General features: G+C 40.5%; 1 protein-coding gene across 1 annotated transcript; it reads left to right on the top strand.

Annotated features, from left to right (window-relative positions):
- Positions 1–3,167: 3,167 nt before the first annotated feature.
- On the top strand, positions 3,168–7,578 carry LOC134008992 (uncharacterized). The gene is made up of 21 exons (XM_062448615.1): positions 3,168–3,278; positions 3,349–3,425; positions 3,507–3,602; positions 3,672–3,796; positions 3,874–4,017; positions 4,123–4,221; positions 4,312–4,476; positions 4,542–4,638; positions 4,715–4,932; positions 5,008–5,164; positions 5,254–5,462; positions 5,542–5,659; positions 5,749–5,948; positions 6,029–6,140; positions 6,213–6,382; positions 6,449–6,509; positions 6,574–6,729; positions 6,803–6,992; positions 7,070–7,211; positions 7,284–7,407; positions 7,482–7,578. The coding sequence occupies exons 1-21, from the start codon at positions 3,259–3,261 to the stop codon at positions 7,556–7,558; spliced, it is 2,757 nt and encodes a 918-aa protein (XP_062304599.1). The 5' UTR covers positions 3,168–3,258; the 3' UTR covers positions 7,559–7,578.
- The last annotated feature ends 6,629 nt before the right edge of the window (positions 7,579–14,207 follow it).

Consider the following 14,207-nt stretch of genomic DNA (forward strand, 5'->3'; position numbering starts at 1 on the left):
GGACTACAAGGCCCAGATATCATGGGACAGATTTACGACCCTACACCCAGGAATCTAGTGCAGCTGGTCTTCAAGGCCAGAGCAGGCCTGAGTTCTATGCAACTGTATTCTGAAGCCCCTAGAATGAGACCAATGGTGTGAGAAATGCATTATGCATCTGTGACCAACTATAACGTACCAATGGCAAAATATCACAAAATAATAGAGAGTAAATATATAAGTGAAATGTCCGGAGAAAAATTCCAGTCAGACCCCAGGGTCTACTCAAGTTTGTTGGAATCTCTGTCATTCTGAATTCGAATAAACACTTTGCATCACACTTTCAGGCGAATTTCAGTGCTGTTTTAAAACTTTGAGAATTGGATGAAAATGTTGAATATTTTTCACAACAAGTGCATTATAAATAAAATGTATTAATATTTATTATTATTAGGTAGGTAGCTTTGCTAGCTTCATTTACGCCTAGGTTACCGTTTTTTAATGTTTTCTTTCTAAATGCCGGTAAAAGTTTTATGTAGGCCTAGTCCCAGCCTCATCAGTGAGCATTTCATAATTACCCAAGGTGTGTGTTTTCTTTTGGACGTTATTGTAAACTATTTGTGGTTCAGGTAACCAAATGTAATTATAGCTGATTTGGCCAACATCTTCAGACAGCCACTGTTTCACCTATTTTCCTCATTCACTTTTGGGGTGCAAGGGTGATGGGTAATTTCAAATTAGAAAAGAGTTAAATTATTGGTTGTATTTGAAGCGTGACGTTTTACATCTAATAACAGTAATGACATTAACAAATAAATTAAACAATGCACAGGCAATTTATGGATATTCTCGCAGTTGTGACACCCGTCTCGTGTACTACAACACTGCCAGGGAACTAAGAGGTTGAAAAGACAAAAGGAGGTAGGGAAAAACTCGCTGGTATTGTGGGCTTGACAAGCAAGAAGATCTGGCCCCAAACAGAAAACACAGGGATAAATGAAGGTAGAAAGGAAGATGGGAGACACCTGGAGGGGGTGGAGACAAACATGAGACTGGTGAAACAGATCAGGGTGGGACAGGAATCTATTTAAGACATACTACTATTTTACCATACGGTAGAATGGTTCTACCATAAGTACCTTATGGTAGAATGGCTTGGGCAGTATGTTTTGTATCTGTCCCTGTGGTCAACACCACCATCCCTGCATCAAGGGTTGTGAATCTGAAATAGCCAGAAAAGTGTGCTGCCTTGTATACTGACAGACCTGCTATTGGCTGCAGTATGTAATACATTCTTGGTATCTTGTACTGCTATGTAACTGTCCAAGCTCTTCTCCTGTGTGGCCCCCCAATGGTGGAATAATCTCCCCACCTCCATCAGAGATTCTGACTGTCTCTCCACCTTCAAGAATAGGCTAAGGACGCACTTGTTCCGGTACTACAACGGTACTTAGGAAAGATTTGTTGGATCAGATGTTGTTTTATTTGCTCCAGGAACACAATGACACATATTGAGGGACTTGTTGCACTTGTTGGTTAGTTGTAACTGATTTAACTACTTGTACTCGCTGTGAATTATATTATTGTTGCTTGCTTTCCTCCAGGTACACTCTAGCACTTTCGAGGATCACGTTGTTTAATTGTAATTTGTTTAACTACATGCTCTTCTGGTTCTACCCACTGCACCCATTTGCTTTTCACAATGTATGCTTCATGTTTTGGCTAACTCGTTGTTCATGATCATTGACGTATGCACTTTTTTGTAAAGCTCTTTCTTGTAAGTCATTTTGGATAAAAGCGTCTGCCAAATGAATACATGTAAATGTAACTGGATATACAATTTCTGACATACTATAAGATGGTAGGATTCAGTTTGGGATAGAGGGAAGTCAACCAACCAGGATGGACAGTCATCTGACTAATCAAACCGTCTTGGTGTTTAAGAGGAAAATAATCAGACTGATATTTTGTAATTATTTTTAACGACAACATTCTACAGGCTGTCAGGTTGTCACGTCACAGAGGAAGGCTGTGCTTCTCTGAGCTCAGCTCTGAAGTCAACCTCCTTCCTGAGACAACTGGAGCTAAGTCACAATGATCTGAAGGATGCCGGCATGAAGCTGCTCTCTGCACTGGAGGATCCACTCTACAAACTGGAGACACTGAGGTCTGTAATCATGTTAAAGAGACAACTAATAGTTACACATTCAGTCACATTTGCATGTTTGATTTAGATAATGTGGTTGGTTATTGGTTACATTGTCAGGAATGAGATACAACCATGTAGATTTTATAGAATTGTGTGGGAGAGATATTGTTCCTTTGACAATTGAAAATATGTTTTTCAATGACTTAATCAAATCAAATCAAACTGTATTTGTATGGCGCATTGCATACACGGAGGTAACACATTGCGCCTCACAGTAGGAAAGAAAAAAAAACTGAAGGAAGATTGGAGTGATGTAGACCAAGCCAAGTTTTGAGTGCTACTGTAATGTCTTAAAAGGTAAAGGTTACAGTACTACCATCCTATAGTACGTTCGACAAAGGATGCCCTTACAGTGCGTCGAAATATAACATTTGGTTGCATTTCACATGGTTCAACCCATTAGTTGAAAAATGTATTCTTCTCATGTCCTCCAAACATATACTTATAGATCATCGTCCATATTAATAGTGCTTCCTGTCCCAGTACTGAAGGAGGTGTGTTAAAGTACTTTCATACTTTAAACAACAACAGAGGCACGTAGGGTATGTGTGTATGCTTTCCTTTTAACACTCTTTTGAGATGTAGCCTATGACGTAATAGGGCATGCTACTAATATGGATGCAAAAGGTAATAATAATTATCTTGAAGACTGCTTATTTCATCGGTAACATGTAAGTCTGTAATGGTTGGCATATCAGCAATGCCAAAACTGGACCTCCATAATGGGCCTACCTTGGTCCCTCGTTTTCTAAATTCCCGTTCTCTCGTTCTCTCCTTTCAGATAATCATATTTCTGGGTAGTATATTATTTCTGGGTAGTAGTAAAAAATTAAGAGGAATCGGAAAAGGTTTTGGATGTGACCTTAGTCAGTCCTCTAATAGTTAACAACAAAATCAAGGTTTCTAATTGCTAATGATCGTCACCTGTATGACTTGAACTGCTGCCAGAATAAAGTGTTAGTGAGTCACTGTAGCAATCAGTGTGGTGAATTTTGTGTGGGGCAGTTTTGGTATTTCTGATTAGAGCTCTATCTCTTACAAGCAACTTGCTCTGTCTCTAATTTGATAGGATGCATGCATTTGAATATCTGTAAGTAACTTTAAAATGACCTTTATTCTCTCTACAAAGAATATATCTTATGTATTTTGTACTTTCTTAGCACAACATGGATTGTGATGCTAGCTGTTGCAGTTTCTGGTCAGAAACAGCCAGATTTAAGTCAATCTTCACAACCAAGTAAGGGTGTATTTTAAGAAGCTGCACACTTATCACATACACCATGGTGGCTATATTTGTATCTAACCCAACAATCTTCAGACAGTGGTTTACGGTCCAACTGTCTTGGAAATGTTATGCGGCTGAGTTTGGATAAGTCTCTGGCTGTTGGGAATCTTCTTGAAGTTGATGCTATCAGTAAGTATCTTGCATTTTTATAATGTAGTTTTGTTTTGAGAGCTTCACCCCTGTATGCTATTCTTTCAGATGGCACTGATGTCATACCGCTTACACCCAGACTGGCTGCACAGTGTGGATACAGCATGGAGTCTGACCCATGGGGCAACACTCAAATCTATTCCTCCTTGTTTGGCTGTTATGCTGGAAGCAAGGTAATTTTAAATCTTCCCTCTAGCCATTTTGCTTTGACTAAATGAATTTAAAGCTGATCCAGACTTGGGTTTTATAGGAGGCTGGTACATTCAGCCTTGGACTGAATCTCAGAATGTCAGGAGATCTTAAGTTGGATGAGGCTACTTATGTTGTGACAAAAACATGCAACTATCGTTCATTGGCCACACGGCACATTCTCTGTGAAAGGAACTATATAGAGGTGGGTCATATAAAGGTTTCACATCTAATTAGGCTACTTAAAACATCTGCATCAATGGATAAGGGTTACAATTTTTTGTCTCCAGTGTATGTCCCTGTCTTTCAGGTGTCAACCCAGTTGTTCAAGCCTCAGATTGCAAAGAACATAATGAGTCATGATGATGACTTCACTGATGATGCTGAGCAGGATTCAGTCAAATATTACGTACATTATTATTATTATTATTATTATTATTATTATTATTTATTTTGACACTTATGCGCAGTTGTATTAACATTTATCCCCATACCACAGGCCAGTGCCTCACCAAATGACATCTGGAAGTTGATGTTCTTTACTCCTGAACCAAAAGTCATGCTGCTCAATGAGGCTATGGCGGCTGGCTATGGTGTCAAGTCTACAGAGAATCGCTTGGTGCTGCGAAGTCCCTTCAACTCAGCAGAGACTTACATAGAGAATGTTAGTAACTGTCCACAGCAATTGGTTCCTGCAATTGTTATCCATCTAAATATTTATTCCATTAGGTGGCTGGGGTTCCCATGGAAGTGTTTAGTGTTAGCACTTACTATGTACCCATTTATGGCTTGAATATTGTGGATTCTGATGCTGCCTGTCCTACTGGTAAGTGTGCTTCTTTATATAAATGTTGAATACAAAATTCACATTTTTGTACTTACTGACAGTGAGTCTTTCACAGGTGGCTTGATTTTCACTGACAAGACAATCACTTGGCATGTACCCCGCCGCATCACACCTGTAATCAAAGGTGCAATTAAGATATTGAAGATGTACATGGGCATTGATGGAGAGAGAATGGACAAATACCAGATGGCTGCCAGAAAATACACCTTGTCATCCACAGAATCTCACATCGTCATTGAGCTCCCAATAGGAACACCTGATGGGTACTACAAGGTTGGTCAGTGTACTCCTTTAATTCAGCCTATTGCATGTTTTTGCTTATTATTCACTAATTTGCTTGCACTGCAGAGTCTTGCCCCAGATGATCAGTATCACATCACCTTTACCGTTGAGCCCATGTTGGAACTGGTGTGGCGTGAAGAAAGTACTCAAACTGACACAAAATATAAGGTCCTCTTTCCTATTACAACTCCCCTGATGTCCTGGCCTACTCAGTTCACAGGCAGTGAGTCTGAATCATTGATCATCTTAAATTTAGGCTTTCTGTTTACGATGTCAACATGTACATTTGAAATCCTTTTCAATACATTTCAGATGCAGTTTCTGAGGAAAGGTTATTTGAAATCTTCTTGGGTACTTTTCTCCCTGATGTGGAGCTGATCAGCATCACCTTCAACACTGGGGTCTTTTCTGTGGCAGAGTGCAACTCGAAAGGGTTCAATGTTAAAGAGCACAGATTTCCAAATGGCTCAAAGTCTTTCTACCTGAAAGTGCCCTTCTTTGAGGATTCAGTCCTTGTGCATGTATGGCCAAGTAATTTGAAGTTAATATAAAGGGTTGTCTTGTTTGGTCTTCTGAGTGGTGTCTTCCCAATATATGCAGAATCCTGAACCTTTTTTTACAACCTACATCCTGCCTATGACCTTTGGAATGCTCATCCTGCCTGAAGAAACTCCATTCTTCCATGTAGCAAAGGCAGAGGTGTCTTTGCGGGATGTTGGTGAGAAATTCACGCCCCTTCAACTTTTATTTGTTGACGAGGCCAATGTGCTTACTGCATTCATGGTTTTGTTGACTTGTCTCCTTCAGTTCCCCCTGCGATTACTGGTACATGTGACCCGGGGTACTTCTATGTCACTGTTGGGTATGGAAGCCAAGGCCACAACTTTAGAACCATGATTGGCGAGAGGGATCTCACCAGTAAGCTGGGTGAGACGTATGGGCTAATAAGCAACAGCACTCACTTCAGTTTTGTGGTGCCATACAGTAGTGCCGATTCCATATTTGAGGTACAGTGAACTTTCTGCCTTGAGATTAACGCATAATTCCTGATAAATATTGCTGTTACAACACCATCTTGCTTTTACAGATGGTTATGTCTACTTCAGTCAGAGCCAGAATTGATTTGGAGCTGGTGGCCTCCAATAACTGGAAGCTTAATGACTTGTCGTTGTCCTGCAGCTTTCCCTTGACCACAACTGGTATGTTCTAAGTTCATCAAAACATGTTACCCTTCAATGATGGATAGTTATTAACTCTTTGTTCCTTTGTAGAGTGTTACTCTAATGGCACAATGACTGCCTTGGCTATGAAGGTGGAGTCTGTTCCCAATATGATCCTCAGTCATCTGACCCTGAGAGATGATTCCTGTAAACCGAACTATAGCAACAACCACTTTGCTTACTTTTCCTTTGGTGTGAACAGTTGCGGAACCACAAGAATGGTAAAATGGCTAAGGGTTTATTTATAATGGACTTGTTGACTGCCGGGAATAACTCTTTATTTTCAGATGCTTGGCGACATTATGGTGTATGAGAATGACATTTCCTTGGATCTCAAGAGATACACCAGCAAATATTACAAGTAAGAATGCCTCATTGATTTGTTTGGGTGGGTGAGGTTCCTCTGTTGCAGAATTCACTGCTGTAAAACTTTCTAGGCAAACAATTTCCTGCTACTATCTGGTCAATGTCACCGAGACCATGGCATTCCGTACCCGGTCGAGGGTAAAGGATCCATCTGCTGACATTGGAATGGGATATTTGATTGTCCAAATGAGATTGGCTCAGGGTAATGGAACATAAGGGTTTCCTTAAGGGTTGCCTTCTGTAGACCCCTGTCTGATTACTTGTCTACTTTTCAGATGAGTCATATAAGCTGTTTTATCAAGTGGAGGACTACCCAGTGGCTAAGTATTTGAGACAGCCCCTGTACTTTGAGGTTGCATTAATGCAGTCCATGGACCTCAAAATGGCGCTTGTCTTGGAGAACTGCTGGGCAACCCAACACGAAGACAGGAGCTCTCTGCCTAGATGGAACCTCATTGTTGACAGGCAATTCCTAAATTTAAAATTCCGAATTGAGTCCTAATCATATCTTTGATTCCTTAGTGACTGTCTTTTCCTTTCAGTTGTGCGAACCTCGATGACCCCTACTTGACAGTTTTCCATCCTGTGGAGTCTGACTCAAGGGTTAACATCCCTGCTCATGTGAAGCGCTTTTCTGTCAACATGTTTACCTTCGTTACAGATGAGGTGGTTCTGAAAGAAAATGTAAGAGACCTTACTTAAGGCCTTACTTGCAACTAGATGTTTTGGTAATGTAATTTTGTTTCATCCCTGTAGATTTTTGTACATTGCAATGCTGTTCTTTGCGACTCCAACAATCCATCTTATGGAGTATGTAGTAGCCAGTGCGTGAACCCCACAAAGACTGGTGCCAAAACATCCTGGACAGCTGATCTTAAAGGTAAAGTGGGATGGAGGGAAAGGGATGGATGACTGAGAACCACTGAAACATTAACCCCATGTTTCTTGTTCCAGGGTCCAGAAATATCGACTACCAGGTGCAAAGTGAACAACTTTCCTCAGGACCTATTCTACTCTTTGAACTTGAATAAAATTTTAGTTTTAATTTGTGGCTCAGAAGTATTTTCTGACTTTACCATTTCACTTCTGGACAAATTTACTGTTTAATGGCTAATGAAGACTTGGGCTGCATCCCAAAACCCATACTAACAGTATGTTCCTATGTACAGTGGGTCCGATGGCTGAGTAGTTAGGGAATCAGGCTATTAATCAGAAACTTGCTGGTTCAATTCCGGCAGTGCCAAATGACGTGTCCTTGGGCAAGGCACTTCACCCTACTTGCATTGGGGTAATGTCCCTGTACTTACTCTTTTCCAGAGCGAAATGTAAATGTTCCGGTCCTGTAGTGAGTTAGCATGCTATTCTGACCACAACCCATTGTGCAGCCAAGGGGCATCAACCATGCCCAAACCAGGGGCACAAACCTGTCTTTAGTGCAAGACAGTTATGAATAGTATCTCTACTGAATGCACTGGGGCCAGTTGTTCAAAAAGTTTGATCTGGATCAGAATTATCTGGATTTTGAAATCCCATGTTTTGCTATCCAGGATCAGGTAATCCATTTTACATTTGTACTGGTTTTTCAAAATAACATTGGATTGGATCACCCTGATCCAGATAAAAACTTTTCAAGATTACCAAACTTGGATTCCCAGTGTTGTAAATTGGAATAAGTGTAACAATGTAGGCCAATGTAGTAGCCTAGGTAAGTAAATAACAGGTTCAATAGCCAGCATGGGGTCACTTGTGTTTTGATTTGAAGAAAGTCAAATAAAACGATCTGATGAGATTCTGTCAGGCAGGCCAGACGGATTCACAACATGGGAAAAGGGTTCACTTCGTTTATTAGTTGAGCTCGTATCATGTGACCTTCCACTGCAGTGGTAAGCATGAGTAAGGAACAGGGTTCACAACCTTACTTGAATACAATCGATGGACAAGTTCAAAGAATGCAACGAGTCGTTTCCTTGCATGGTCAACACATGGATAGAGTAGAACAGGCAAACAGGTGATGACAACTCATGTTAGCCCGGTTTATACAATTTCCTCCTTACTGTCTCCCAAGAGTCTGGACATAGTGCATTCCATGTTCTCAGTGGTGTAGTTGTAAAATTAGAGGTGGGTAAACTATGAATTTTATTATTTATTTATTATTACGTTTCATTAGGCCTATTTAGATGGAACCAGTAAGGTTGGCTTGTACCTGCATCATCGTATTTGAAAGCACGTTATTAGGCTGTTTATCGTTTGTCCCTGTCTTAATGCGATGTTGTGCGAACCAAAACAACGTTTACAAACGTGAATTGATCTTACTCTGTACATGAGGCCTTTTGCGGGCATCTGTGGGAGTGGGATCACTCGATGGTCTCTTAAAAAATTGCCCGATATCCATGGCTAATTAATCCATTCCGAACAGGTATGCTAATCCACAACGTGTATGTGTTTACATAGTACTTCGTGGATCCTGATTGGTTTTGCAGCCGCAGCCGCAACGCATTTATTGGAGTGTCACAGACCATATACAGCGCAGTTGAAATGATTCCGACTACAGCGTTTATATGTTCAACAATATGAAATTTAGTTTTGGGCGTTTTAAAATTACACCAAATTTATTTCGGATTATTCCAGCGGCAGAATACGAGGCGCAGGGAACTTACATGTTAGTAAACGCACATAAACGCTATGTAGAGGTGGATAAACGCAATTTCCGCAATTTAGAGGTGGATAAACGCTATTTCCCAATTTCGGGAGGTGAGTAAACGGCGTTTACGTGCGTAATCAGACAATCACTCGGTCAAAATCTTTTCATGATAAGGATGAAATCTGAAGTGTTATCATTTGCGTAACAATACTAAATTAACAACACTCCCATGCTAAATATATAACATTCAAATTCAATTTCTTTATAATAAATGAATAAAACTACTTTTAAATTCCTAACAGAAGGAAGGTTATGAACTTATGAATCAAAATTAACTTCACGCAATCAAGTTTCAGTAAAGAAGATGTCTTCATTCGTGGTTCAGCCAAACTCGAATTCCTCTTTTGGTATGGCATCTCCTTCTCCTTTCCTCTTTCCATCTGTTCAACTCAGTTTGCCCTTGTGATTAGACATTGCATGACATGCAACTCTATTTTCCTTAATCCACATTGTCTTTGGAATCTATGAATGAGAATGAACTTTCAGAATAAGTGTTACAACGTCCTCTACTGGACCTGATGTTAATCGCTATATTCCCCGTAGTGATCACAGGCATGTTAGTGATAGAGTGCAAAGATTTCATCAACAGGGCTCAAAATATAGATGTTCTGTGTTCATGGACTGTGTTTTGGGGGTAGATATTACTAATACATTCCCCCTTCTAATTATATATCGTGAAACAGAGAGAGAAGAACAAAACCATATCCATACTCATAACAAACTGTTTATGCTGCTTCGAGAAATATTACCCATCCTTTGATGTTCTGGCTGCGTCAGTTCTATTCTAAATCGACTGTAGGAAGCGCTCGTCAAAATCGAGATGCATGGATCCATTGCGGTTGGCCTTTAACCCTAACAGCTGTTCTGGTTACCAAAATAACCTGAGTTGGAGGACCAACCCGTGGCTGGTCCTGCTGAGCCAATGTTTTTAAACTGAGTACTAAAACATAATCACCTGGCTTAAAACTATTAATATTCTGGTCACCTGGAGTGGGAAGATAATCTTTTACTTGTTGATTATTTTGAGACGCAAAGGACCACAAATTCGTAACATAATTTTGTTTAGTCTCCTGTAAGTAAAAAAAAGAAAAGAAGTTAAATCACTTTCTCGTTCATCAGCACACCTAAAGGAAAAGGTCTAGCCATTAAAACTTCATGGGGGGCCAATCCTGTACCTGAATTAGCTATGGCTCTTATTGGCACCCCATTTTGTATGCACTTTTTGTAAAACACTATTAGAAAACTAATATCCGAAGTCAAACCTATTGTTTTCTGATTCACTTATTTCTATAAATTTATTCACTTATAAATTTGGCCTTATAATGACTATGATTCATACGATGCAGTTCGTTATTAGTCCTTGGGAAACATCTGCTCAAGACTTTACTTTAATGCCTCTTTCAACGTTTAGCTTATCACAGCGTAGACCCAGTGGCGGAACCAGACTTTTATTTATGGGGTGGCCAAGGGGTGGCCAGGGCTACTTCAGGGGGTCCACGGACCAAGACTGAAAATGTGTGTGTAACCTTAGCCTGGCATCTAAGAAGTGTAAATTATTCATATGATTGCTGTTCAGAAATAGAAATTCAAATTCACTTAAGCCTTCAGTGTGGCCTAGCATGGTCCACTAGGGTTACTTTAATCAAATTCTACATTTACTATGAATAGACTGTGTCTCTACATCTGAATTGCAACTAATTTCTTTCTTACACACACTGTACTGTAGGCTATTCACAAACTGGAGAGACTTTCGTCATTTTGTTTTCATGAATATATAATATGGGTCTAACCAGGTTAGAGGTTAGAATACTTCTTTTACATTAAAACATAACTATTAGTGTATACTCACACAAAAAAATGCCATAGCCATCAACACAAGAACACTCATGAATCAACAACCAACATTTTAAAGTGAGACTTAATCAGAAAAAAACTTTTGTGTAGGCTTACATGTGTGGCCTACAAACACAAGCTGAACTTGGCATGTGACTGACTGCCTAGTATGCTCTGACCTTGTGCCTGTAGCCTCGGGGACAGAGCTGCTCTGAGGTCTTGGGGTGGTGCAAGGACTGGGGTCTATTTCCACCTGATCCTGTTTGCTTAGCTTTTTGAAGAAGTCTGCTATGTCACCCTTTCTTTTAATGTTTGAAGTGAAAAAGTGAAGCAAAAAAAGAAAAAGAAAATGTAGAAGCAAAAAAAGAACATGTAGGCCTACACATCCAATTACCCACATTTGAGTCAATGTTCAATATATTTATTTGTCATTGTCATAGAAAACAACGAAATTCTGTTTAGAGCATTCAAAACACTGCATAGTTTGACATAAAAAGTGCAATACAAAGTGCAATATCCCTCCAATAAACTTCCCATAAATAACCCCTGTGTAAACCTTAGCACAATCAATACACGTAACAATAACAATATTCAGCAGCATCGTGAAGGGCTTTTAACAACATGGACGACCTAACAGAAACATAACAAGGGCGGAACAGTCAAGATATGTGGAGTATTTTGTTATTTGTGCAACAATGCAAAGTCCAGTTCATTATTATTGTAAATTGGTGGGTGTGGTTACTGTCCATGAGAGGGAGGCAGAAGGGGGGGTGGGCACTGTTCAGAAGCCTCACAGCCTGTGGGTACAGACTGTTGGTCAGTCTGGATGTTCTGGCCCGTATGGACCTGTACCTTCTACCTGAGGGTAGCAGGTGGAACAGATGGTGAGCTGGGTGGTGACGGTCCCGCAGGATGTTGTGCACTCTCCTCAGACAGCGGGTGGCGTAGACGGTACTGATCTCGGGGAGAGTCGTCCCAATGATTCTCCCCGCAGTTGTCCAAACTCAATCTTAAACATATCCCCATTATTATCTTCAATCAAAATACTAGCCTTTAAGTTACTAGATCATGGCTAGCCCTACTCTGAAATACGTATTTCAAACAGGCATTATACAATAGCAAACAGGGTAGTGCCTGCAGTGTTAATCTTTTGTAACGTGAATAGATTGATAAGGCATCTCATCAAGGAATCTTAGCAGTTAAGTACAAAAATAGTGTAGCGACCCACACAGAAAGACGTGTGTTATATGTTAGGCTGTTAGTTGGTTGTTTACCAGTAGTGTGCGCGGGGTCCGACATGCCAATCAACCTGCTGTCTGCCAATCACGGGAATGCCCGGAATGTTCAAATGCCGGGCATCTTGGTGGTTGGCGAAGGTGCATTGAGGGGGGATGGCGCATTCGAAGTTTAGACCAGGTTTAGCGTCTGTTCTTTCTGTTACGTCTGGGTTTCACAAGAGACGGTCACTATTGTTTTGTGGGCTACCTTTATTTTATTTAGCGTGGGCTAGGGCCAAACAGCTGTTTGCCTTACTAGTAGCTTGTGTACAGTGTGATTAATAAACGTAAATTCTTGAACTTCATCTTATGCCTGGACGATTGTTCCTTTATGACCTAGTCAGGTCATTACAATAGATTTCAAATGGCTAAATGATACTGTTGTTTTAAAAGTGTGCTATATAAATGAAAATGAAATTGAATCAACTACACCACAGTAGGAACTGCGCTGTTAGCTACTAAGGTAGTGCTAAGTGCTAAACAAAAACAGAGACATTTCTCTTATCTGAATCTGTTATGGAACCAAATAGCCAATATGAATCTTTTTCTATGGCTCTGTGGCCCAGCAACTCAACTTTCATAACATTTTTTCAGGAAGCCTCAAACCCAATGCTAAACCTTAAAACGATAACTAATATGATGCTCTTGTCTTCCGTCGCTGGCGCTGTATCAGACGCTGGCGTAGTGATTTGTGACTGATTGGTGAACTGTGGAAATATCCTCGATTGGAAAATTGCGCTGCCATATGTCAAAAGAAACACTTCTTCTTTTTTTAGATAAATTAAATGTCAATCAGCATCCAATTGCCAGGGATAGCGAATTACATTTTGGGGTGGCACCTGGGGTGGCCAGTCCGATATCAGGGGGGTCCAGTGCCACCCTGGTCACCCCTCTGGCTCTGTGACTATAGCCTGACATTGTCATACTCATAATTCTAGTCAGAATATGAGTCTGATACCGCTCCGTTGGGCTGTGACTATGGGGCGTGTTTCAACCGAACCCGGAAAAAAAATGCCTCTTCGCTCAATTGGATAGACCTACAACCAATCAGAGCAGTAGTATGTTCTTTGTTGAAAACTAATTCAACCCAAGCGCTCTTTGGTGACGTGTTGATTACGTTACTGTTGATCATCTGTCCATCATCGTATAAAGCCCGCCCTAACAATTTGATTGGTCCGAACAGCTCTTGTTCGGACATAGTTTTTCCCCAACCAAGCGACCCCAGACCCAACTTCCCGACCAACATTTTTTGTGGGCGGGGCTAAGTTTGGCTGGCACCCAGGCTACCGCGACTGGGCTAAATGCTTGAAAATATCATGAGAAGGGAAAAACTTATAGGACGTCATAGAGATTAGAACCATTTTTACACCGGACTGCCCAATTTATTTGTTTTGATTTAACTATGAGGCTATATAGCCGATCACCATTCCCTCTTGCAGGGGAAATGAGAAGACAACTGTTTCATTCTGCACTTCACTCTTAGTATTTTGAGTTGTAAATGAACAGCAACAAATGTATGCTTTTAAATCTATGTAATCTTTATAAATACTAAGTATGCATTTTTATATAAAATATACTGAAATATCAGTTGTGTCAGTAAAAAACTGACCCCTCTGCAACCGACGCAAGCAAACACACCCTAGAAATTCCCCAGAAATGGTACACTCTCTAGTTAATTACATGCTTTACCACTGAACTCTTTCCATAGAAACCATTGGGACCACAGCTTTGATGCTGTGTCTATATCATACAGCGTATGGTCTACAGTAGCCTATATGCAGTCAAGCCACGAATGATCAAGCTCCACCACAACAGATGGTTCGAAGGTTATAAGAAGCCAGGGAACTGATCACCGGATCAGCTTGAGTT

The sequence above is a fragment of the Osmerus eperlanus genome, chromosome 22, assembly GCF_963692335.1.
Source record: "Osmerus eperlanus chromosome 22, fOsmEpe2.1, whole genome shotgun sequence".
Taxonomy (NCBI): domain Eukaryota; kingdom Metazoa; phylum Chordata; class Actinopteri; order Osmeriformes; family Osmeridae; genus Osmerus; species Osmerus eperlanus.